The sequence below is a fragment of the Vitis riparia genome, chromosome 1, assembly GCF_004353265.1.
Source record: "Vitis riparia cultivar Riparia Gloire de Montpellier isolate 1030 chromosome 1, EGFV_Vit.rip_1.0, whole genome shotgun sequence".
Classification (NCBI taxonomy): domain Eukaryota; kingdom Viridiplantae; phylum Streptophyta; class Magnoliopsida; order Vitales; family Vitaceae; genus Vitis; species Vitis riparia.
In genome coordinates this window covers 12,710,560-12,736,079 of record NC_048431.1, presented here as the reverse complement: position 1 = coordinate 12,736,079, position 25,520 = coordinate 12,710,560, and the positions used below count along the sequence as shown (strand labels likewise).

At 33.6% G+C, this 25,520-nt stretch overlaps 2 protein-coding genes across 7 annotated transcripts; both read left to right on the top strand.

Moving 5' to 3' along the window:
- Positions 1–254: 254 nt before the first annotated feature.
- On the top strand, positions 255–8,160 carry LOC117925900. Of its 5 annotated transcripts, XM_034845025.1 has the most exons (10): positions 258–431; positions 779–814; positions 943–1,196; positions 1,694–1,801; positions 3,316–3,665; positions 5,203–5,414; positions 5,530–5,786; positions 5,904–6,082; positions 7,031–7,131; positions 7,904–8,160. In XM_034845025.1, exons 3-9 carry the CDS (start codon positions 980–982, stop codon positions 7,100–7,102), a joined length of 1,395 nt encoding a protein of 464 aa, XP_034700916.1. In that variant the 5' UTR covers positions 258–431; positions 779–814; positions 943–979; the 3' UTR covers positions 7,103–7,131; positions 7,904–8,160. The 5 variants fall into 5 exon arrangements, 4 of the variants coding, with proteins under 4 accessions (XP_034700916.1, XP_034700903.1, XP_034700910.1 ...); XM_034845012.1 differs by having other exon boundaries at positions 779–1,196; XM_034845019.1 differs by lacking the exon at positions 779–814 and having other exon boundaries at positions 259–431.
- A 1,183-nt stretch (positions 8,161–9,343) lies between these two features.
- LOC117918798 (haloacid dehalogenase-like hydrolase domain-containing protein 3) lies at positions 9,344–17,960 on the top strand. Of its 2 annotated transcripts, none has more exons than XM_034835726.1 (10): positions 9,344–9,491; positions 9,820–9,936; positions 10,917–10,999; positions 14,823–14,906; positions 15,085–15,160; positions 15,288–15,360; positions 16,503–16,576; positions 17,144–17,237; positions 17,436–17,520; positions 17,689–17,960. In XM_034835726.1, the coding sequence occupies exons 1-9, from the start codon at positions 9,383–9,385 to the stop codon at positions 17,503–17,505; spliced, it is 780 nt and encodes a 259-aa protein (XP_034691617.1). In that variant the 5' UTR covers positions 9,344–9,382; the 3' UTR covers positions 17,506–17,520; positions 17,689–17,960. The 2 variants fall into 2 exon arrangements, with proteins under 2 accessions (XP_034691617.1, XP_034691704.1); XM_034835813.1 differs by having other exon boundaries at positions 9,347–9,491; positions 17,439–17,520.
- The last annotated feature ends 7,560 nt before the right edge of the window (positions 17,961–25,520 follow it).

Genomic DNA, 25,520 nt, shown 5'->3' with positions numbered 1-25,520 from the left:
ATTGGATCAAACTAATCCTTCCAAGTTTCACTTCTAATTAAATTTATTGATAACCTTAATAAGTAAAAATTACTTAATTTATTAAATATATTAAAACAAGTTATATTATAATTAAAAATTAAAAATTAGTTAAATGAAGACAGTTTGGATATGGATAAAACCTTTTTGTCCTCTCCAAAATTCTGCTCTACAGTACAGGGAGCATTTTGGTTTAAAAAAAAACTTGAAGGTTTTGCAGAAATATAAAAAAAAGAGCAAAAATGACGGAAACAACCGAGCCCGTATCGGCGTATCCGAACGGCACTGGGTGGGCTGGCGGGTTGGGACACGGTGTCACTCACCGCCGATATAGGATCTCCAAACATTCACCACCACTGCCAGTCTGCAGCTACAACTGCAACTTTTGGGTTCTCAGATCTTCATTTACTTAGGTAAGCCTCCATACATGCCTTCATCAATGCCGTTCCCGCATGGAATTGGTTGATTTCCCATCTGACTTTTGTGTTTTTGGGTACCCTTGGCTTGATTTCATCTATTGGCATTGTTAATTTGTGTTGGAAATCAAATCGACTGCGGCTGTGTCTAGGGTATTTTTCTTTCTATGTAGAGTGAATGCTGGTTAATGTTGCATGTATCAGAGATTTTTCTTGCAAAATAAAGGATCAAATTAATGATCTAAGGTCATGGCCTAAATTCCTGAATTATATGTGGAGAACTTAGTGTGTAAGAAGACAATTGCTTTTTTAACACCGAGTGACCTCTGAATTTTGATTTTTAGGTGTGTGTCTGTCTGATCTGCGTCTACATAAGCTAAGTATATATGCAGCATTCAGATTTAGTTTAGTTTGTCTTTTTTATTTTATTTATTAATTAGTTTGTTGTTTCCTGTTCCTAAAAAATTTCATTGATATGTTTTCCTTCTCCTCTGGAATTATGATATAGATGAACTGGTTTGCAACTGGGTTTGGGAAGCTATGCTATGATGGCTCTCTTCAGGCACAGTGCTGAATTGTTACCAGAGAGAAAGGATAATGTTGTTATAGAGTTTAAATCTCTCAATAGAAATGAGCACAGGATTCGTCGTGGGAGGAAATTTGGTCGCATAACTAAACAAAGATTCTCAGTTTGGCTGACTGTGCTTGCAGTGCTCTTTCTGATCTATTTGATATTTTTTAGCATAAAAATGCTCTTTCATGGTGAGATTCAGAGATCTTTCTTGTCTTTATCAGTATTCTAAGTCAAAAGTTGCATATACTCTCTATCTATCTCATTAATCAAATTTTATTTTCATCTATGGTGCCAATATTAACAACTGTCTTGCTACTCCTCTGAGTTTGAATTTGGCATAGAAAGACTTGTTGCTCACTTGATAACCTGAACAAATTTTCTCTTTCTAATTACCATTCTTAAACTCAGAGTTTGAGGTAATGTTTTTGATGCACATAACTGAGGGGGCCTTGGATGTGGTTTACCATTATAATGATTATAATAGGCCCCCAAATTCTTTAATTTTTTCATGGGAGCCTTTTGAAACAAATATTGACTTTGGCTTCATAAGAAACTAGGTCTTGTGGGGACTTAGATTACCTTGAAAGCATACCTCCCTCTAGGCTTGTGTTAAAGTGTTATTTATTTTTGTTGATTTGCCTTGGTTACTCTTGTGCAAATTTATGCATGATATCATCATTTTCAGGTAAAATGGAAGGTGGCATTTCAACTTCGATACAAGTACAAGAAGAAATTATGGGAGTAGATGAATTAGATGTTTTAAGGCAAGCAAAAAGCAAGCACCGTAAGAAATGTAAGTGTAGTTTTATTCTATTACTGTCCTATGGTTTGTGACCTTTCACACTCTCATTTTAAACATTTTAATTTTGAATTCTTTAACATTGATAAGCAGTTTATTTCTCTTACATGTGACTGTTAGAAGATTTGGAACAGTTTGTCAGCCCCAGATAACAGTTTTGAATTGTTAAATACTTCAAGAAAAACCAATAACTTTGGACAAACTTATTTTAGTAGCATAAGTTTTTTCATTGAGAAAATGGTGTGCCCTTCCATTTGACAGTGTGAATTAGACCCATCAGAGAAACAAAATATGACATTTTACCTTTTTGGTCTTCATAGAAATTTCCAAGAATTTACCATGCTGTTGCATTGCCTAAAAGCAACATATTGGTTGCACCATGCACTGACCATTACTATAGTTTCTATCTAACTTCTAACTCTTAAGCAAAATGGAAGAGCCCTGATTTGGGTCCAGAATTTTTTCCTTTTTTTTTTTTATAGTTATATCATTAGATATGATGGTGGAGGTATTGCATGTGTATACACAATATTGTATAAATATAATTAGAATTTGTGTAAAGATGCAATGCAATGAAATAGAAGAAAATAAAAAATAAAAAGCTTAAATTTTGAGTTTAATTTTATCATATTTATTTTTAAATGAACAAACCTTTAATAAGTGTATAAAGAAATTGAACCGTATTCATATATTGATTTAATTAGTGCTACAATACAATCTTGATGCAATAAAAAAGTTAAGGTTTCTGTTTTTCAGAAAATGGTAGGGTTTGGAAAACTTGAGAGATATAGGATTTCTATTTTGAAGAACATGAGCGGCAGGTATTCTCATTCTAATTGAAATATTTTTCTGTTAGAACTCTAGAAACAGGGAGATGTAGAAAGGAGAAGTTGGGAGAAACAATGCATGATGCAATATTTTTCTGGAAAAAGGGGTGTAATTTTTTTCTTGTAGAACTTGCGGGAAATAGAGATGAAATTACAGTTTCGTTTTCTGAAAACAAGAGGAAGTAGACTTGGTTTTGTTTTACCAGATGAAGGAAGTTGAGATACAAGGAATTGGAGAAGTAGGGCTAGAGTCGGTTAATTTTTTTGTTATGGAAAATGACATTTTTGTTTATACTTCATTTGTAGTTTTAAATTGCATAGAATAGGTATTTTACAGATTTGGTGTACAAAACAGTTAGGAGAGACAGGAAGCATAAAAATGACTCAACACTTTATGTGTGCTAATTTGAAATGAATCATCACATTAAAGTGTAATTTTTTTTTTAATGCAATCTGCTAACTTAGAATTAATAACTTGCTAGGATGTTGCTCTTTTTGTGTTAATGCATTGGTTTCTTTAAACAGTGAATATATATTGACTGGATTATAGTTGATTAATTTTAAGCTCAGATTACTTATATCATCTCATTAGTTAATTCTTAAACCTCATCCAAATATTTTGCAAATGAGTTCCTCTGTTTGAACATCCTTTTGCCTTTTTGTTCTCTATATATCTTTCAGATCCTCCCTGTGAGGTTGGGCTTTCAGATTCTGTTGATCATCTTGTTGATGCCAAGGATTTTGTGAACTTCACACAATTTTCACTAGATTATATTGACAAAGAAGAGAAACCTTTTGACAAGAGTCTATCCAGATTTGGAGGACAACAGAGCCTTGAAGAAAGGGAGAAGTCCTTCTATGCAAGGAATCAAACACTTCATTGTGGCTTTGTGAAAGGACCAGAAGGCTCTCCAAGCACTGGATTTGATCTGGATGCAAATGATAAAACATACATGAATACATGTAAAGTTGTGGTATCTTCTTGCATTTTTGGGAACTCTGACTTTTTGAGAAGGCCGACTAGCAAACGGGTAAATGGGCTCTTACATCAACACACATATTTTCATGTTCATAGACATGATAATCTACAGCTTTAGTAAAAAGTTTTTTTATACTGTCAGTTGTAATTCCTGGATGCTGCTTCTTCCATTTGCTATTTTATTGAGAAAAGAACTATTACTTTCTTTTTAAATTTTTACATACTTCTCTACATTATATAGGAGATAGAAGGATGAAAAGAGTTAATTATGATTAGTCATAAGAGAGATCTCCAGGATCCAGTTGTTTAAGGATGAAAAGAGTTAAATATGAGTAGTCATAAGAGAGATCTTCTCCAGGATCCAGTTGTCAGTATATTTAACCGTCTAGATAAAGGTTAAGCAGTTGAAAAGCAATAGGCTGGATATAAAAGAGGAGACAACTCATGCAATATATATAGAAATGGAAATTTTTACCTATCAAAAAATATATATAAATATATAGAAATGGAAATTCCATCTCACTTGAGATTCACATTAGTGAAAGATTTCTTTCCATATACAATGAGTATATATGGAATTTGATTTATAATTTGCTTGAGGTCTCTGATCATGCTAAGTGTTAGGGGTGCAACTTGGTCAAACCTGAATCCAACCTAACCTTCAGCCAAATTTTTGCGAAGGACAAGTTTAGGTTGAGCTTAGGCCAAAAGAACCCAATTTAATATTTTTCTATTTATTATTTATATCATATATAACTTAATATCTAATTTATATATTTTTAAATATTTCTGAAGAAAAAAAGGCTGACTTGTTGTTTTATTATGTATTATTACACTCTGCTAGAAAATTAAATAAGTTCATTTTTCCATCTTGTTATTGACTTGCAGAATGTTATTTCATTATCATTTAAAGTTTTCTATAATATAACAATGAGGAAAAAAATAAAATAGAAGGGAATATTTATAGGACTGGGTCAATCCAACCCATCCAACCTGAGCCCAATGGAAAGATGAATTTGAGTTAAGCATTTGAGGTTAGAAGCTAGACTGGATCAAGCGCCAAGTTGAGTTCTCTTAAGTTAGTGTTGGGCTTGGGCTAGCTGCCCACCATCAATACCCACTGAGTTGCAGGCTAATTCTATTCCCAATGTTACGAGCTTTAAGTATAATTATACAATATATTTGGTATGGTTTCTTGTATATAAAAAATTGGTATTTTTGTATAAACAAACATATTTTCTAGAATCTTGAAACTATGTGCTAAGAATTGCTTTGTCTTAGAATCTACTCTTTTGATCCACTTGTAAAGTTAGGATTCTTGTTTCTACTCAATTTAGTTGTGTATAATTTTTATGTAAGTTTTCCATTTCATGAGTCCTTCAAACTGTCTAACTCTTTATACATTTAAAAAAAAAATATTAATCGGCAAACAATGCTTTATTTCTTTGTAATAAGAATATGCAAGTGGATTAATAATCATGTTGGTTTTGAGACTGCAGTATGTATTGCTTTAATATGTGCACGTTAGATTTAGGATATTATACATGGTTCTTATCCTTTAAATGACATCTATTTCTTGTTTGTTGCAGATAAGTGAATATTCTAAGAAAAACGTTTGTTTTGTCATGTTTGTGGACGAGCAAACACTGTCAAAATTGTCATCGGAGGGAAATTTTCCAAATGATGGAGGGTACATTGGTTTATGGAAAATAGTTGTTGTGAGGAACTTACCTTACAAGGACATGCGGAGAACTGGAAAAGTGCCAAAATTTTTGTCGCACCGCCTTTTCCCTTCTTCCATGTAATTCTCACACCATGTTCAAAGATATCTGGTGTATAGGCCCTATATCTTGGACCTTCTAACATTGACAAGCAACTTCTTAAATATTTCTGCTTATTTCAGAGTTTGTTTTCAGGTATTCTATTTGGCTTGACAGCAAAATGAGGCTCAATACTGATCCAATGCTGATTCTTGAGTACTTTTTGTGGCGGATGAGGTCAGAGTATGCTATTTCAAACCATTATGATCGCCACTGTGTCTGGGAGGAGGTACTTCAAAATAAGCGTCTAAATAAGTACAATCACTCGGCCATCGATGAGCAGTTTAATTTTTACCAGTCTGATGGTCTCACGAAGTTTGACCCTTCAGACCCAAATAATCCTATTCCAAGTTGTGCGTGTCATTGATGTCCTTTCTTTTATCACTTTATTTTTTACCTTGTGTTTTTATTTTATCTGATGTATATGTTCCACTGAATGCCACATGTTAATTCTGTTGTGTTCTTTGCAGATGTACCTGAAGGCTCCTTTATTGTGCGGGCCCATACACCAATGTCAAATTTATTTTCATGCCTTTGGTTCAATGAAGTTGACCGATTTACTTCACGTGATCAACTAAGCTTTGCATATACTTACTTGAAACTGAGGAGGATGAATCCAGATAGACCTTTTTTCCTAAATATGTTCAAGGTAATGTACATGTTCCAAGGAATCTCTGTATAACTTTGGTGACCACTTTATAGGTGTGAGTATTTGTTTCTTGCAATAGGCAACCTCTGGATAAGCACTACTGGAGATTTGTCTTTTTTTTTTTCCTGGCTTTTTGTTTCCATAACATAATATGTTTGAATCGTGTTGCTAATTAAGCTCAGTTCCTGTTTATGATGTCGTTCCTGCATATTTGCCCTAACATGGTTTCAAGCTGCTTAAACAAGGACTCCTAATTACCAAAACTGATATCTTGTACAATGCCTTTTTTTATTCCTTTCTTTCTTTTTCTTTTTCTTTTTCTTTTTCCTTTTAAGAGAGAAAAGAAGTTCATAGATCTGTTTTTTTCCCTTTATGATCATCAAGCTTCTCTTAAAAAAGTGAGTGGTGCCTGCTTCTTTTCAGTAAACTCTATGCAAATTGCATGTTGAATTACCTAGTAAATTGCATGATGATTATTTGTTTTTTTTTTAATCATTTTTCATTTCTGTGTTGAAGTTACTCGCAAATAGGCCCTCAGAGTATTGATGGAAGTAGAAAATTATTACTTTAATGTTGCTAAACCTATTTTTTGAAATGTATAAATATATGGGACCTAGCTTGGTATATGGGTTAGAAATTCTTCTGCTGGACTTGCAACAATGTGAAAGGCTGTTGTTCAGCCCCACAAACTAATATCACTATTGTGGCATTAAAAGTAGAAGACATTGTTTTCTATTTTACGGATTTTTTATTTTAGGCCTTCCACATAGACATGTATGGATTTTGGGCACTTATACTGGGGCAGCTCATTTATTTTTGAGGTTGCAGTCTTATGCTGACATCCAGTCCAAACTATTAGTATCATCGATATACAGAATAAATAAATGGTGTATACATAAATTCAAGTGGTTTATTAAACTTTTTTTGTGGATTGTTAATTTTATGCAGGATTGTGAGCGCAGAGCGCTAGCAAAGCTATTTCGGCACAAGGCGGTGCCTTCACCTCCACCTGCTCCTTGATCCATTGAAATTCTTTTGGCGTAAGCCTGGTAAGTGCTTTGTTATTTTTCAAATGCCTTGGGAAGTAATGTGTGATGAGTTTATTTCTATTAGGCTATGTTTGGTTCCCATAAAATTTGGGAGAAAATGTGAGGGAAATATAAAATAGAGAGGAAAAATAGAAAGAAAGAAAAAGTGAAGGAAAATAAAAAATAAATTTAAAGTCAATAAATTATTTTTATATGTTAGTTGAAACTCATTTAACTTATTTTAACTCTTCAATAAAAAGATTAAATAATTTGAAAATACATAAGTTTCTAATTAATTTTAATTATATTTGACTTTTTTTATTTTTTTATTTTTTAATTTTTCATAGGACAATTAAACATGAAACAATCATTTTCCTTAACATTGTTTTCTTTCTTAGTACTTTCTGGGAACCAAATATAACTTTAGTGTCCAATCATTCCCATGTAATTGAACCATATTTGATTCCAGCTTTGAAAATAGCAGGCTTCCTTTGCTAGTCTTGCAGTCTGATTCTAGTTGTGATATGTAACTGTATATTCCACCTAGATCTATTTGGCCAGATATTAACCTAAGCTAAAACCATACTGGTCACCATCACAACTCAGAATGGAATTGAACAAATTTTAATTAGCATTCACTCGTGTTAATCCCATTGAGGGTCTCTTTGTTGGGACTCTTTGATGTGCAAGTACGGCCCCTTGTATTCACATTTGGGTTCTGTATCAGTTGATCGTAGATTGTTTGGGCAGCAGCTTCTGAATTATAATGTATTCAATGTGTGTTTTTGTGCAGTAAAATTAAGGGATGGCGTGATTCTGGGCATCCTATCCAAGAACTCATACGTGTGCTCACCTGGTTACTCATGTATCTATGGTGTATTTTCTTCTTGTTTTCCAATTTTGCCTAATGAGAGGTTACCTGTTATAGCTTTCTTGGTTATCATTCAGAAACTGATCATGTGTAAAAAACCAAAACGGTGATTAGATACTTGTACAGAAGTGGAAGTAGTTATAAAGTTCAACTACACAACTGTGGATTTTTTGTATGCCTGAATATGTGCATAATCTTCCCTGACATTGATAAGCTGGCCATGATGGTGTTTATGTAGCTGGTTTTTTTTCATCAAGCAGAGAACAAGAACCAATGTCCTACATGGAAGGGCTCAGCTTCAAAATATTTCCAGGAGAGTAGTAGAGACAACATGGATGATATTACAAGAGACAAAATCTGATCATCATTTCGGGCCAACTCAAATTTGATTAAATGCATACCAAAATTCACACAAAAAAAAAAAAAAAAAAAAAAATTCCTTTGCAAGCTTTTAACTAAAGTCATTCCATCCGCTATTTGGCCTAGTTTTGGGCACAAGCAAATTTTCCGTGTGATGGATAAAAAGGACAAAGAAGAAAAATCGAGTTAGCTGCAAGGTAGCCCACAAGAAATTGAATGCCGAAGGTGGGCTTAATCTTTGACCACATGATCAAAGAATGTGAAAGTTGTTGCTGTTTGTGAGTGACCATGCGAGAGACATTGTTGTTCATGAAATGCATGTGACTCTACTCATTATAAATAGTAGCTCAATGCCCCTCAACAAAATCAGACCAAGAACAATGTGTTATGGTTGTCAATGTCGAATGTGAGAATTGGAGGAAACTAAATAGATTGCTAATCCCATTATTCTGGTTTAAGCAATAAGCACTTCCTATTTAGTTTCCTCCAATATCTCATCTCTGGCTTTCACTGTTGTATCCTGATTGTCACTTGTCATCAGTGCAATCCTGTTCAGTTTTCTCCAATATCCCGTTTCCGACCTTGAAATGCTCGTTTTCTCTCTCAGCAATGAAATTTTGTTATGGTTGGCGCTTTTCACTTTCATAAGCTGATATTGTCTTCCATTATCAACTCTCTTTTCTGGTTATTTTTATTTATTTATTTATTATTTATTTGTTATAATATTATTTCAAATGAATAATTTATAATAGTGATATTCATTTAGGAAAAAATAAAATAAAATTCTGAGATGGTTTACAATTGTTTATAATATCTATTATCTACACATTTATCATTATTTAACAAGTCGTTAGCAGAACATTTAAAACCTTATTTAATATATATCTACAAAGAGAATTAGCTATTAATGTTATTGGATCGAAGTAGAGATAATGGGCTGGAGATGATGGTGGGCTTTGTATATTTGAATATGAAAGGCGGCCCATGATGTTACACTCTTGAGCAGCAAGCAGTTTGTTTGGTGTCCGAGAAAATCAAAGCATGGAGGCTTGTGTAGCTAGATGTTCGGATGGCGTGTTCTTCAGATGCCTTAATCGTTTCAATTTTAGGCGTTCTTTCAAGCCAATGGCGTCCATCCATGCAGCCTCAGGTTCTTTATCTCCTTCATCCCTTTCAGAGAAAATCTTAGGGAATTCACTTCAAATTTTTAAGACTCTAATTTCATGTCTTTTTGATAGCCGAAAAGCAATGTTACGCTTCTTTCCTTTTTCTTTTTGTTTTGCCTGATTGGAATTACTTCGTGCTGCTGCCATGTTGGTGTACAATTTCGGAACGCTAACATGAGCTGAATTGAGGAGGGGTTTATCGCCACTAACGTGCGCCTGGGAACTGGGGTGTTTCTTTTCCTGGTAAAGTTGAGCAGGAGGATGTTTAGGATAATTGTGAGTAAATTCTGTTGCCTTGTGTTGAAATTGTAGATGGAGGAAGGTGGTTTAACAGAGCATACGATGGATTGTTGTTGGATGCTGGGGGTACACTCCTGCAGTTGGCAAAGCCTGTCGAAAGCACTTATGCCGATATTGGCAGGAAATACGGTTAGCTTTAAGATTTTTATTATTCATTTGGTTATTGGAATGCTGAGACTTTTGCATTCTACCTAATTTACATGGAAAGCTAAACTTGCCATACCTGTGACTGTGTTGTTCTTTTGAACCTAGAACTGTACAAATTGAATAAATCGTTGCATTTACACTTCCAAAATGAGAGCAAAATCCCCACTTCACAGGAAATTAAAACTGGCGCCAACTGTTATTTTCCCCTATATTTTCAAATTAGCCTGTCTCCCCATGTCGGATTTGTGAGTTTGGTGAGTGGGATATTTTGTGAACAATGGCATTTTCCATATGATATTTATGAGTGTACAGATTTTATTATTCTTGGGTTCCACCATCTTTTGAGACTCTCAGGGTGCAATTTCAAATCACTGAGAGCCACATTTACTTGTGCATTGGTCTTCTCAAACAAGTTAAGATATTTTATCTGCAATTAAGCATTGATTATTTGCCCTGTTGCACAGCTAGTTCCTGATGATATTAGTAGTTAGAGTTGTTCAATTGAGATGATTTTTGGGCTTTCAACCTTGTAAGAACTACACAAATGATTAGATGATTAGATCATTCAGTGCTGAGAAGGGGGTTTGTTCCCTATGTTCTTTCTTCAAATTTGTTGCCACTTTTCTGCTGTTCTATCAAATTTGTGCTGGTCAAACCTAGTGTTTTCTATTTAGTTTAGATTCTGTTCTTTCCTTCCTTATAATTAGTAGTTTCTAACATTTATTTTTTTATTTTTTTATTTTTTGATAGGTAAATTCTTTGTCCCCATTGGGACTTGAACCTGGAACCTCCCTCAAACCCTCCCCATCCCTTTAGCACTTGAACCAGGCCTCAAGGGCATTATTAGTAGTTTCTAACATGATCTTCCTAAGCGTAAATATGGTTCCACTGATCATAATAAGCTACCTTACCTAGTTTATATGTATACAGTATATTAACCTATAATTCTGAAATCCTTACAGGTTTGACTGCAAGCTCAGCAGAAATAAAGCAAGGATTTAGGAGAGCTTTTGCTGCTCCATGGCCTGAAAAGCTTCGCTACCAGGTCTATGCTCCTATCTGTTTCATTGCTTTCCTGGACCAATTATGTTGGTAAACTATGTGTTTGTGTGCTGTGAAGTTTGGATTTTGATATTTTATTTATTATTACTTTAGATATATATTTATTTCGCTGCTATATATAGCCTCTTAAATCATTTCGAATGATTTCACATCTTTTGTATGATTGAGTATCCTTTGCATGGCCTCATATGGTTCCCATATGAAAAAGTTAGTTTTTTCCTGATGCACTGTTCTGAGTACAATTTTTCACAAGCCATGAAAAGTTAAAATATTTATTCACAACACAGTCCCTACTCAAAGAAAATGGTTGATACTTGAACTGCCTGTAGGACCATGGTATATCTTTCACCTTAAGAAAATGAATGTAAAATGCTAATCTGAAAGAATTCAAGTTCTACTAAGTCATCCTTCATTTTACCATCCTCCAAAGCCTTAGGGCAGAGAGAGGTTTATCTAAGTAACTAAAGAAAGAGAGCAAAGAAAACTTGAGGTAAGCACATATATGGTGTGTGCTCCTCTCTAGGTTCATATTATGATAGGTCCTTCATTCTAAAGACAATATTCATCATGCTTAGCCTTTCTTGGGCACAACTTGTTTTTTGATAACATATTTTAATTATTTTCAGTTGTTTTCTAGTGACTGTTTGATGTAGGACAACCCTAGGATGGTTGCCTACACTCAAGGGTAGGTGGGCTAGGGTTTTATTTTTAGGGTGTAAGGAGAGGAACAAGGAATAAACTTTATGGTAGAGAAAATTATAAGATAAGAAATAGAGAGAAAGAAGAAACAATGAAGAAAAGATGGAAAACCTTAGAGTCTCACTAAGGCCTTCTAGGAGTCTCACCTAGAAGAAAATCAATGGAGTCTCACCATTGAGGGTTGCAACCTTGCAATGAAAGAAAGTATAATATTATTCATCAAAATTCATTCCTTTGATTTACATTGATTAGCCTATTTATAGGCTTCTCTAAGAAATCCAAAGTCTACTAGGACTCTAATAACCTATTCTACTAGGACTCTAATAACCAATCCTACTAGGACTCTAATAACCTATCATGACTCAAATTCTAATTATATTATAACTCAACTAGCTAATCCTAATTAGACTCCAACAAATACCAATCCTAATTTAATTCCAAGTAATAATAATCCTACTTTAATTACAATTAATACTAATTCCCTTTCTTGATATATATCTTGAATATTCATCCTCATCAATTCCCCTTGACTTGAAAAAAACTCGACCTCGAGTTTTAGTGATTTTCCACGATCAATTGAAATTCCGAGCAATGCCTTCCACCCTTTCTTTCTTCGTCGTCTCTTTCCCATGGTAAGACAAGATCTCAAGATCTCTTGAACTTTTTCAATTTCATGCAAGACAAATACTGGACTTCGAAAAACTTTTTGATGTTGTACAACAAGTTGATAATTCTCGAAATAATTATGTGTCTTCAACAAACTTGTGGGAAGTTGTTTCCCACACTCTTCTTGTAAATTGTTTTGTGGAAGAATAAGATTCTTGAATTCCCTATATTCAAAAGAAATTTCAGCAGATTCTTCATGTTTGCCACCACTCACGATAATGTTTGGCCTTGGGAAGTCAAATATCGATTCTTCTGAAACTTCTTCAACTTCTTTGAGCTCTTCTATTGGTTGATCTAAGATTAGTTTCATCACCTCTTGCTTTCTAGATTCATCATTGATGATTTCTTCGTCCTTTCTAGTAACTTCGACTTGCTTTTTAATAAGAATATTTGATGGCTCTTCTAGTTTCAAAGGTGCTACTTTTTCCTCTGGTTGCTTATGTGGTGGAATTTCCTTCATTGGACGAAGGATCTTCTTTCGCCCATTGCGCACAAGTGTGTAAGTGTTCTCATAGCCATCATGTTGGACCCTTTCATCAAAAAGCCATGGTCTTCCAAGCATAATATGGGCAACTTTCATCGGCAAAACATCACACCATGCTGATAACTCAAAATTATTACTGAAATTAAACGTCACTAGACAACGAGAACTCACCAAAATAGATGCGTCATTTACCCATGCTATTTGATAGGGATTTGGATGATCTTCTGTCTTTAGATTAAGCTTCTCAACAAGCTCCTGTGAAGCTAGATTGGAACAACTACCTCCATCAATAATCAAAGTACATAGTCTCCCTTGACAAGCAACACGAGTTTGGAAGATGCTAGTACGTCGCCAATCCTCCTCTTCATTTAGCCTTGGTATGTTCACCAATGGCTGCATAAAAAAGTTGTAGCCTTCAACCATGTTTGCATACGTTGCTCCACTCCTCAATTACATATGCCTTCATGCCAAGAATTTTCGCTCTGATACCAAAATTGATGTAGGACAACCCTAGGATGGTTGCCTACACTCAAGGGTAGGTGGGCTAGGGTTTTATTTTTAGGGTGTAAGGAGAGGAACAAGGAATAAACTTTATGGTAGAGAAAATTATAAGATAAGAAATAGAGAGAAAGAAGAAACAATGAAGAAAAGATGGAAAACCTTAGAGTCTCACTAAGGCCTTCTAGGAGTCTCACCTAGAAGAAAATCAATGGAGTCTCACCATTGAGGGTTGCAACCTTGCAATGAAAGAAAGTATAATATTATTCATCAAAATTCATTCCTTTGATTTACATTGATTAGCCTATTTATAGGCTTCTCTAAGAAATCCAAAGTCTACTAGGACTCTAATAACCTATTCTACTAGGACTCTAATAACCAATTCTACTAGGACTCTAATAACCTATCATGACTCAAATTCTAATTATATTATAACTCAACTAGCTAATCCTAATTAGACTCCAACAAATACCAATCCTAATTTAATTCCAAGTAATAATAATCCTACTTTAATTACAATTAATACTAATTCCCTTTCTTGATATATATCTTGAATATTCATCCTCATCACTGTTCTAAAAACTAATTATACAAATGTGGAGAATAATTAAAATAAAGCATTACAAATGAAAGTTATCTTTAAGAAAACATTTGAAAACACAGAAAATAAGTTGAGAACATTCTGAGTTTCGAAATAGACTTTTGTTCTAGAAAACCTTGGAAAACTGTTTTTGAAAGCAGTTTTCAAAAAATAGTTTTTGAAAATAGTACTCATTTGTTTGGGAATTCAAATATGGAAAACAATTTTCTCGGCTTATTCTTTATGAAGGTACTGTATACTTATATACAATGCAAAAGCCTGTAAAGTATTCTCCAACTGTCAATTGTTGCTCATGACACTCTACAAAAGGTAATTGAAAACACCTCAAAATTTGTAAACAATTTGTTTTCAGCATAAGTTCTGACAAGACCATTTTCTGTTAAAAGTTTGTCAATGTTAGAGAACTGTTTTTTTTTTTTTTTTCTAAAGAACAAAATATTGTTTTCAAGAACAATTACCAAACAGGCCCTTAGTTAATCTTCAGACAAATTTGGTGGAAAGCTGGCTTCTGACTACTCCATTGGTTTCAATTGAAGTTATTCCAAAACAGAATATTCCTCAGCCATTAGCTCTTCAATGAATCTGCTTTAAAGCCAATGTGATGACCTCGAAAATCTTTTTAATAAGAAATTATGATCTTTTTTGTAGTTACTTTTATCATTCCTTAGTAAAGATCTGCATCATGCTAAACTTCAACTTATTGCTCCTTTTCATTTGTCCTTAACTGTCTACCCCACCCCCCTAAACAAAAAAAAAAAAAATAAATAAAAATTACTGGCTATCTAAACAGTGAAACCAGTCCTTATCCACAGAGCTTTAACTGGACTAACCCTATGGTTATCTTTTGATTATTGATAGGGTGATGGGCGACCATTTTGGAAACTTGTCGTTTCTGAAGCCACTGGTTGTGCAAATAATGATTATTTTGAAGAAGTATATGAGGTAATGTTTCTTGATACCAAACTGTTAAAAAATGCTTGTTTTCATCAGTCAATTATGATGGCACTTTAATTAACAGATAAAAAAAGCAGCACTTAGATGTGAGTGCTGGATTGATTGATCTAACCATGAATTTGTTTTGAACCATTCTTTCTGAAGTCCTAATTGTTGCTTTTATTAGTACTATGCAAATGGTGATGCGTGGCATCTTCCAACTGGAGCTTCTGAAACAATGTTCCTTCTCAAAGATGCTGGAGGTCATATTCATCAAGTATTCTCCTTTATCTGTTATGGTGTTTCTAGTGATAATTCTGAAATCCAATGCTTGGGAATAGTTTGTATGTGGCTGTTTTTTTATTTCTAACATCGTGAATAGTTGCACAGTTAAGTTAGCCGTTGTATCCAACTTTGACACCCGCTTAAGGAAGCTATTGAAGGACCTCAATATTTTAGATCTGTAAGCATCTGTGCCTTCTGCTTTTTGTCTCTTACTTTCAGTAACATGGGATAACTAGGTCTGGCCTTCTGGAAGGCTAAGGATTCCTTTCTTTAAGAAGTGGAATTTTAATGTTTCTTCTGCTAGTTGAGCTGTTGGATCTTCCTGCACAGTAGACCAAAGGTGAACTGCCTGAATCATCAGTCAGACCACCTAAACTGGCAGACCTGTTGATTCTTCAAAAACTGGACAACCTTTTGTTTTTTTCCTTTATCTAGCATGCAAAACATATACAGCAGCCACTAGGCTGGTTGTTGCTTTTAATATTATAGTGATGTTGTATTATTTTGAATTGAATACTTGTATGTTAAGATTTATAATAATTAAATATACTATTTTAAAACTTTTAAATAAATATAGATATTTATCTAGTAAAAAAAAAAAACTTAATTGTTTTTAAGGTCATAGAATGATATAGCATATCAAATAAAATTAAATAATAAAATTTTATTTCAGTCTGGTATAGTAAATCATAAATGCTATATACTTATACTGTTTAATAAACTTAGAAATTTTAGTACATGTGCATTTTATCCCTACCATGATTTAATCTATTAATATTAAAGCTAGAAATATGAATTTTTTTTTAACTCTTATCTATTTATTTATTTATATTTTGAACTTCTTAAAATCATTTTTAATTTGTATAATATATGAATTCTACATTTATCATATCATAGTAACATCACGATTTGATTACAGTAGAATCACTAGTCTGACCAATGAACCGGGAATTAGTAACTTTTCTGGTTTAGTAACCGGTCCAGTTTTGAAAAACATTGGGATGTGTCTCCTTATCCACATAAATTAGTTCTTTTTTTCTTTTCCTTTTATCTCTTTTTCTCTTTTCTTCACTCTTATTTCTATCAAAGTCTATATGCCTGAAAGAGCACCTTCTTTGGAAGTGTATACCATATTTTTTTTTTAAAAAAAAACAAACAATTCATGTGCTTGTATAGAAAGGACAGTGCTGCCAGCTTGTGTGCTTGTAACCTAAGGACAGTACTGCCAGCTCTTGTGCTTGTACCATTAGGACAGTGGTGATAACAGTCCATGCATGTTTTAGTTTAAGATATAAAGGATTTCTCTTGATCTTGGTGTAGGTTTGATGCTGTTATCATATCTTCAGAGGTTGGATATGAGAAACCAGATGCAAAAATATTTAAAGCTGCTTTGGGTATGAGTTTTAATGCCAAATTCTTTTCCTACAAACAAATACAGAGGATATTTACATTTTTTTTTTATGATATTCAGTATTCACCTTAAATTTCCCTTTCATGACTGGTTTGGCTGACCATTTGTGCATGTGTCCTTTCTAAAACTTTTGAGGAATGGGTCCAAACTTTTGTTTCTTTTGATGTTGCTCTTTTATTTATTTGCGAGAGGTTTGGACGGTATAATAAAATGTGTTCTTATGGAGTTTAGTTTTGACACTAATGCATGCTTCTAGTTCTAATGCATATTCTTTTGCATCAAACTAATAACCTCATTCCAACAAAAATGAAAAAGCCTGCCACCCATGTTTGTGCATGCCCACCGATATACAAACATTTTTTTTGTGATAACCCATGGAGAACTTTTCCTTTTGTTAACTATCAAAAGTTATATTCTGAATAATCTACAAGCTTGAAACACTCAATTCTGCAATGTAATGCTGTCATCCCAGCAACTTGTGTAAAAAGAACTAATTCTAAGATAAAACACCAAGAATATGTTTTCCTTTTAATGTTTGGGAATGTTGTAGATCAAATTGGAGTAGAGGCAGGGAAAGCAGTTCATGTTGGAGATGATCAAGAGGCTGATAAGGTGGGGGCTAGTGCTGTTGGGATTGATTGCTGGTGAGTTTATAGCATTTATCTTCACGTTGATGTAATTATGCCCCCTGTATTTTAACTAAAAGTGCAATCACTAGTCATAATAGAAACATGCATATTAGGGAGCCTCATTTTCAGCAAATGAGTTGACCTACATAGTCTCCTTTCTTGTTATGTGTCAAACCAGTGAAGACAATAAGACTTACTATTCATGTACACAAGCAGGTTATGGGGAACTGATGTAAAGACATTCTCAGACATACAAAAGCAAATCCTCATTTCAGAGCATTAGCTTCTAAAGAATTAGGTACTTGCTGTATTTATAGTTTACACTAGTTGGTTTTTGATCTTTGTTACACACTGCATACACCACCCCCCTGCCCATCCAGGTACACTTTAAAATTGGCTTTGATCAACTTCTTTGATGTAAAAAACACTCTGGTCTGACTTTTGCAATTATTAATATGCAATGCAGGATTGGTGGTTTAAGTGATTGCTTGAAATAAGTATTTAAGGGACTGAAAGGGTGCAATTTATTGGCACGGTAAACTACTTTCCAAATAGTGGAGGACTTTCACGGGTACATGTAATGGAGTTTTTCAATTTTAGTTTGAATTCTGGATCTGACAGCATGAGTTCAATCACCCTGGTGCAATAAGAATTGTTAAAAAGGCTGGAATTTTATTTTGGATCATTGTGAATGCAATGCACTGCTGAAAATCAATCAAATAATTGATGCTTCCTGAATTATGTAATTCTTCGGATGCTTCCTGGTTTATGTAATTCGAAAGTTATTAAAAAAAAAAAAATGTAATTCGAAAGTCACGTCTTGATAGTTTCCATGTTCCATTGCAGGACCATGGTAGATTAGACATGTTTTCGCACCCAACATGTCGTAAGCTGGACAAGCCTACACAATTATATGGAACAGACGGCTTAGACTAGTCTATGCCATGATATAAAGTGAAACGGGATATTGGTCTTCCTTACCATTGCCTTGATTTGTTTTAGGTTTACTCTTAGGATTAGAGAGATACTAAACCATTCAATTATTTAGAAGCATTTTAGGGCATTCCATAAAAATTAGATGGCTTTATTTTAATTGGCATAGCACTAGAAGCCATAAGCTGCCACTCAAAATTGGCCCGTCTGAAGTCACTTTTCCCTCACCTGGAGTAATGCCAACATTAAGACTGCCAAAAACCATCATGACAGTTGGATTGTGGGATTAAATGGAGTTGTAACCATTCTCTGATCTAGCAGATAAATCTCATCCTCTAAACAATAAAAAATTCTGAAGAATAGATTACTTTCAAATTTTTGTAATTCTCCACATTTCTATAGAGGTGAGGATATCCATTATGACCCTAAAAAAGGCATGTTATTTCTATCAGGAAAGCCAATTTCATTAGCAAAAACTGTTGTTGTTTCTATCAGTGAAGGCAATTACATGAGCAGATGAAGTTTAAACGGGACTTGTAGATAAAAGGCGGACAGTTAATATTTAACCCATGATTGTGTTCAGATTACCCATGCTTTTGATAGCAAATAAGGCTTTTTTTATCTCTCTTTCTCTCTCTCTCTCTCTCTCTCTCTCTCTCTCTCTCATCAATTTGATATCAAAGTTCATACAGACATTGCTGGAAGCTGTTGGAGTTTTGAAAATTGACCAGTGATGATGGTGAAACAATTAGTATTCAGCAAAAATAGCTTAATAATTTTACTATTTTATATTAAACTCTAAAACTAAAAAATTCAAGATGTGTAATAGCTTGCAAATTGGAAAGAAAGGAGGCTTATTATGATTTAAATTAGTTTTTCTTTTTTATGTTAGATAGCATGAGCTTTGGGAAAAATTGCTTAAAATAGAGCAATAGATGAGGGTTCTATAAGTGGCTTCAAGGTAGGAGAAAGAGGTGGAGATCAGATTTGAATCTCTCACATTTTGTTCTCTAGGGCTATATGACTTAAGCCAGTTAGGTTGGGTTTGCAGGTAACCCAAGTCCTTTCCCAAATTAAAAAAAATACTCAATCCCAAACTTCATCCAACCCAACTTTTAAATTAAAGTGTTGAATTAGAGTCTATCCAAACTCATTTTTCTAAGTTTAACATGGATTCAAGTAGGCTCAGGTTGATCAAGTTGTACAATCCAAATTCAAATTGTGTAGTTCACCGGTCTAATGTTTTTTTAACATTACTTTTTATGCATTTTTGATGAAATTTAACTAGTAAATGATATAACATTTAAAGCAATAGGAAAATTGAAAAATAAATTTATATATGTGTCATCAAATCAGTCTAAAATCCCTATAGCATAGGGAGTCAAAGGTTGTCTGATTGCTTATTTTCAAATTTAGGAAATTATTTATTTTTTCATGTCATTTTGATTCATTGATTTGAGGATAGATATTTTAGGCAATTAATGTTTTTTTTTTCTATTGTATATAGATGCCTATAAGATTATACATATTCATTATTTGAAATACAATAGAACATATATTTTCAACTTCATTATATCAAAGCTTTAGGCTCTTTCATTCTCTTCTTATTTCTCGATTTCAAAGAGTTCTACAATTTTCAGCCTTCATTATAGAACAAAGAGCCATCATTGTTTATATATATATATATATACATATACTATTTTGTGTGGTTATGGATTTATCTTTTATTGAACAAACCATGTCGGAAATCTTTGAAATAAACAATTAAGTTGTAACTTTTTGATAGCCTACTGGCAAGTATCATAATCCTAAAGCATCCTACCAACTGAATTGAAGGAGTAATCTCATTTACTCACAATCGGTTCAAACCTTCTTGAAAGGTAAAGGAAAGTTAAGTCATGTGATTGGTTTAGAGTCTAGTTGTGATGATCCTAAGTTCAATGTTTGAGATGAAGAAGATTCGATGGTTATATCTTGACTACCAATTCTATGCAGCCTGAGATTAGTAGCACTTGTATGTTTTTGACTACAATGAAGGAAATCATGAAAGCTGTGACAAACATACTCTAAGGTCTAAGATAATAAATTTATACATCAAGACAAAAGAATGGCTACCATACAAAGTATCATGTCTATCGTAGAGTACTATTATACAATGAAAAGACTATGGATAGAGTGAGACTATTACTAGAATTTCAAAATGAAATGTAGTGAAGATGTTGCTATGTTATAGAAATATGTAGAAAGAGAAAATCTTTGACATCTTAGCTAGCCTTTATGTGGAATATGACTAGGTTTGTATTTAAGTCCTAGGAAAAGAGTCTTTGCCACCCTTGAGTGAACTTTTCCCAATAATAAGTATTTAGAAAGGACGCCAAACAATAATGCTTGATAAGCAATCCATTGAAAGTTCAACACTTGTTACAACCAAATTATACAATAGAGAGTCAATTATAAATCAAATATTACATGATAACAATAACAAACTTACCCTAGAATCTAAGATAATAGAAGCAAACAAATCAACTAGTAGTAAAGATGGCTTGTGGTGCAACTACTATAAAAAATCAAGGCACAACAAGGAAAACTGTTGGAAGCTTTATGGAAAACTATAGTCATTCATCCAAACTAATGACAACCAAAGAGCATGAAGTGAATAGTGAGGAGGATAAGCATATGTTGCTCATTCTAAAAAGACTAACCAAGAGAATGCAATGAACAATTCTAAAATTAGAGGGTTCAATAAGAGGAAATTAAACAACTTAGAAATATTCTCTCATTACTAAAAAGACCTAAGTAGTTCACGCTCTTTGGCTTGCTTAGGTAAGTATTTTTATCCCATGCTCTTAGTGCCTTAAAAGATTGTTTCTCAAGTTCACGGGTCATGGACTTAGGTGCTATTGACCATAAGACAAATTCTTTACATTGTTCTCTACATATAGTTCATTTCTTAAAAATAAGAAGATTAAAATAGCTAATGGTACTTTAGTTATGGTAGCTAGTCAAGGTACAATAAATTTGTTACCATCTTTATCCTTGAAGTTAGTGTTATTTGTGTCAAAGTTGTTTGTTAATCTTTTATCAATATGTCATTTAGTAAAGATTTAAATTGACAAAATAACATTTTCCCCTTTTCATTATGAAATTCAAGAGCGAGTTACAAGAAAGGCAATTGACCATGCTAAATAATAAGGATGACTCTATTTTCTTAAAGCTAGTAGTAGAACCAATGACAAAATACATTCTCTTATCTTTTATAAAAACTCTCATCCAACAAAGACCTGATTTGGCTACATTGTCCAGTATTAGTTTAGCGACCTACTCTAAACTATGTAGATATTGTCCACTTAAGGATCAAGAGGTATTCATGACTTTAAAATGTGTATACAAAGTTAAGAGGGGTCTATACATATATAACATCGAAAACTTTTCCCTATATCTGATGTGGGATATCACAATTGGGACATCTACTATTTTTTGAGAAAAAAATGTTTCCTTTATTATTCAAAAATTTAGATATCAATGTATTCCATTGCAAAGTATATGAATTTTCTAAATATCATAGGGTCTCTTTTCCATTGAAAAATCATCACATCCATTTACTTCGATATGGATGTGTGGGGATCTTCTTTTATTCCAAATGTTTCTAGATTTGGTGGTTTATGTCTTTCATTGAAGATCGCACAAGGTTTACTTGGTTGTATTAGTTGAAAAATAACTCTGATGTGAGTGATATGTTTTTTATATTGCACAAATGATTCACAACCAATTTGAGGTTCAAATAAAAGATGTGAGCTTTGATAATGGGAGAAAAATACTTTAAATCAGGTTTTATCACAACTTTTCCAAAAAAAAAAAAATATATCATTTGTCAATCTTCTTGTAATGATTCTTTTATAACAGAGGGGGATGTAAAGAGAAAAGATTGGCATCTTTTAGTAATTACAAGAGCCTTATCATTTCAAAATAATGTGCTTAAGGGAGAAATAGTTTTAACAAATGCATACCTAAAAAATAAAATGCCCTCTAGAGTCTTGGATTATTGATCTTAAATAATGGTTGTTTTCTAAAAGAATTTCCTTAATTTTGACGATTTAGTTAACTCATTTGTGGACCTGCATTTTTCATGTAATGCATCCCCACTTGAAACAATGAGGCTTGTTTTTTATTTGTGAAAAAATGATTTTTAGAAAAAGGTTTTGGAGTTGCCATTTATTTTTGTTAGAAATTTGAGGCCAATCCAACCTATGGTAATCACCTTAGGGGGGGGTGGGGTGAATAGGGTGATGGTCTCTTTTCGCAAATATAAACTATGTGAATGAAGAGACAATTATATGCAAGTATATAATAAGCAATATAAAGACAATTGCATATAAATTAAAGAGTAGGGAAGAGAGAAAGCAAACACAAGAGTTTATAGTGGTTCGGCACAACTCGGCCTACATCCACTCTCCTCTAGCTTCAATCCCGAGCTTGAGGCTCCACTAATCCAAGGCTTCCAAACTAAGCCTTCAAGCAATACAATTGGATTATGGTTCCAATTCACCTTCTTGGACTTTTGACTCCAAACACCCTTTACACTTCTCAAGAGATATCCCTCTCTTGAACAATCCCTCAAGTGATACCTCACACTTGAGAAACTTCCTTTCAAAGGTTTACAAATAAAATGATATCTCAAAAATCCTAGCACAAGAACTTTAAGCTCAAATGATACAAAAGAAACTAGGATTGAATGGTGCACTAAAGATATGCAAGTTTTGGAATAATGGTGCACTAAAAAATAATCTTCCAAGGTTCAAATATAATCAAGAAAGATTTGGGAAGGTTAAACTTATGAAACAATGAAGATTGGAGTATTTTTATAGAAGAAAAAAGTCAAACTAGCCGTTGGGGGTTTGACCGGTTGACTAGCCGTTAGGGAAAGTGGCCGTTGGGCCTCAACCGGACCTCAACCGGTTGAGGTTCAACCTTGACCGGGAAGAGAAGGCCACTGGGAGAGAGAAAAACTTTTTGACTTTCTTCAACCAGTCCTCGACCGGACGAGCACAATCGGTCGACCGGTTGAACCGGTTGAGCCATTTTTTTGGCTCAACACTCAACCCTTTTCAACTTAAAACCTTTTAACACAAGTTTGAAAATCATTTAACATAAGGTTTTAGTTGAAAACATGAAATCATCCAATTCTTAAGATATTTAAAACAATATTACTCTTGGATGATTTTGGTGCATAAATAAAGAATGAAATGCATGAAAGTCCTAGTGCATTAACAACCTTACAAAGAGATCTTAAGAAGCTTTGGTCTTGAAAAACTCTTCTCTTTGAGGTGGTCTTCTTCTTCATGATTTCTCCTTGGCTTGATTAATCTTTGGATTGCCACTTTGGAAGTCGTCTTGCCTAATCACACTTGAAATATGATCATTAGTTCTAAACTTTGTTTTGTTATCATCAAAATCAAGATTAACCAAACCTTGGTTTCACAATTTTTATTTATTTTTAAAGGAAAATAAAAATAAAAAAGAAAACCCTAAGTGTGACTTCTTTTAAATGAAAAACATATCTTCGAAAAAACGAGTCTAGGTTTGAGGGTCGGGTTACTCGTTTGAAATGTACCATAAGATAGCATCTTTCTAAGTCCTAAAGAATAGATCTCTACTAATCAAGTTGAGGTAACTATAACAATTAGTCAGTAAACCAATGGATACTAAGAATTAAGGAATGTACAATAAAGCATTGAAGTTAACTAATAAAAACATAACAACCAACTAATCTAAACAAAGCATTTGCATCAATTGAAACAAATGAATAGGATACGGTGGAAGCATAACTTGACAATAAGCAAAGTGCTTTCATGGGACATAAGGTTAGTTCATAAGTTGAATAATGAATGTAGGATCTCATTCATATCTCAAGTTACTAAGCCAAACAATGTCAATTAGAGCTAAACAAGTGCAATATTAAAAAATTGGTTGCAAGAGATATATTTAGAAAGACATAGATGTAGTGTTCCACCAATACCCACATTAATATACGTGAATAATCTTTAACTCTTACCTTTTGATGATCATAAAGGGAAGCTCATAAAATGATAGAGAGTATTCCATTGTTTTGGAATTATAAGATTTATTCATGTGATTAAAATTGAGAAAGTTGAAAATCCAAAAAATCAAAGAGAACTAGGAAGAGTGAATGCCAAAAGGAAAACAACAACAACTAGTATTTAAAATAGAAATTTATTAACTTAAAATGTATGTGAAGAAATTTTAAAAAAATAAGGAATTATTTCAACTAAAAATTGAATTGAAAACCAAGTAAAGTCATGTCTTTATATAAAAAAAGAGATAGGTTGCGCACTTGGGAAATGAGAGAAGTGTGTTGCAGGGAAAATGGTGGAAAGATTATGCATGCAAAAGTTTACGTACTGAAAGACACCAAACGCACACAGGAGTGCGCACCAAAAGAAGAGCATAAGGAATATATTACACAATGACATGAGTATGGAAAGTGCACTAAATGATTAAGCATTGAAGGAAGAGGATTGTGCACTTGAGCGGGCATAAGGAAATGGGTGTGCAATAGCGCATCAAAGGGGATTGCATACCAATGTAGCTAAGAAAGTGAATAGTGCACATAAGAAATGGGCACTTAAAGTAGAAAGATTGTGCCTAAGGGTTGCACACTGAGGGAGAAGAGGAATTGTGCTCAAAATAGCATACTGAAAAAGAAATTGTGTATTAAAATTGTGCTCTTAGAAAAGGGAAGTAGCGCACTGAAAAACATAGGTGCACACTGAATTATGCACTTGGATGAGGATCAACAATGTGCACACAAGATTGGGCACTGATGAGGGAAAGAAACCGCACTTAAGATTGTGCACTGGAAGAGGATGATCAAAGGTTGCACACTGATGAGAGAGAGAGAGAGAGAGAGAGAGAGAGAGAAAAGCGTTGGAGATAACACGTTAAAAAGAGTTGCGCACTAAGGTTAGAATTGTGTATTAGAGAGGACACTAGCACATGCAAAGTGATGCGACTCTTGGTAGCTTAGCTTTAAAGGCGTATCAACAAAATTTATACCTTAAATACTATTACTAAAGTAGCCAAGCTACTATAGCATAGTGGTTCTAGGATCGTTCACTGGGAAGGGTTTTCGCAAACACAAGTGATATTCAAATTAGGAAAATAGGTGATTTTCTTATGGATGTTAGCTTTAAAAGAAGATGTAAATGTTTTAAAAAGATTTAAACTAATTTAAGCTAATATTAAAGACTAAAATGAAAGGGTGTAAAAATAAGTTTCTCAAAGATAGGATAGCTATGCTCTGGCTCTTATGCAATTTGGAAATCTCAGGATAGGCTCCTCCCATTG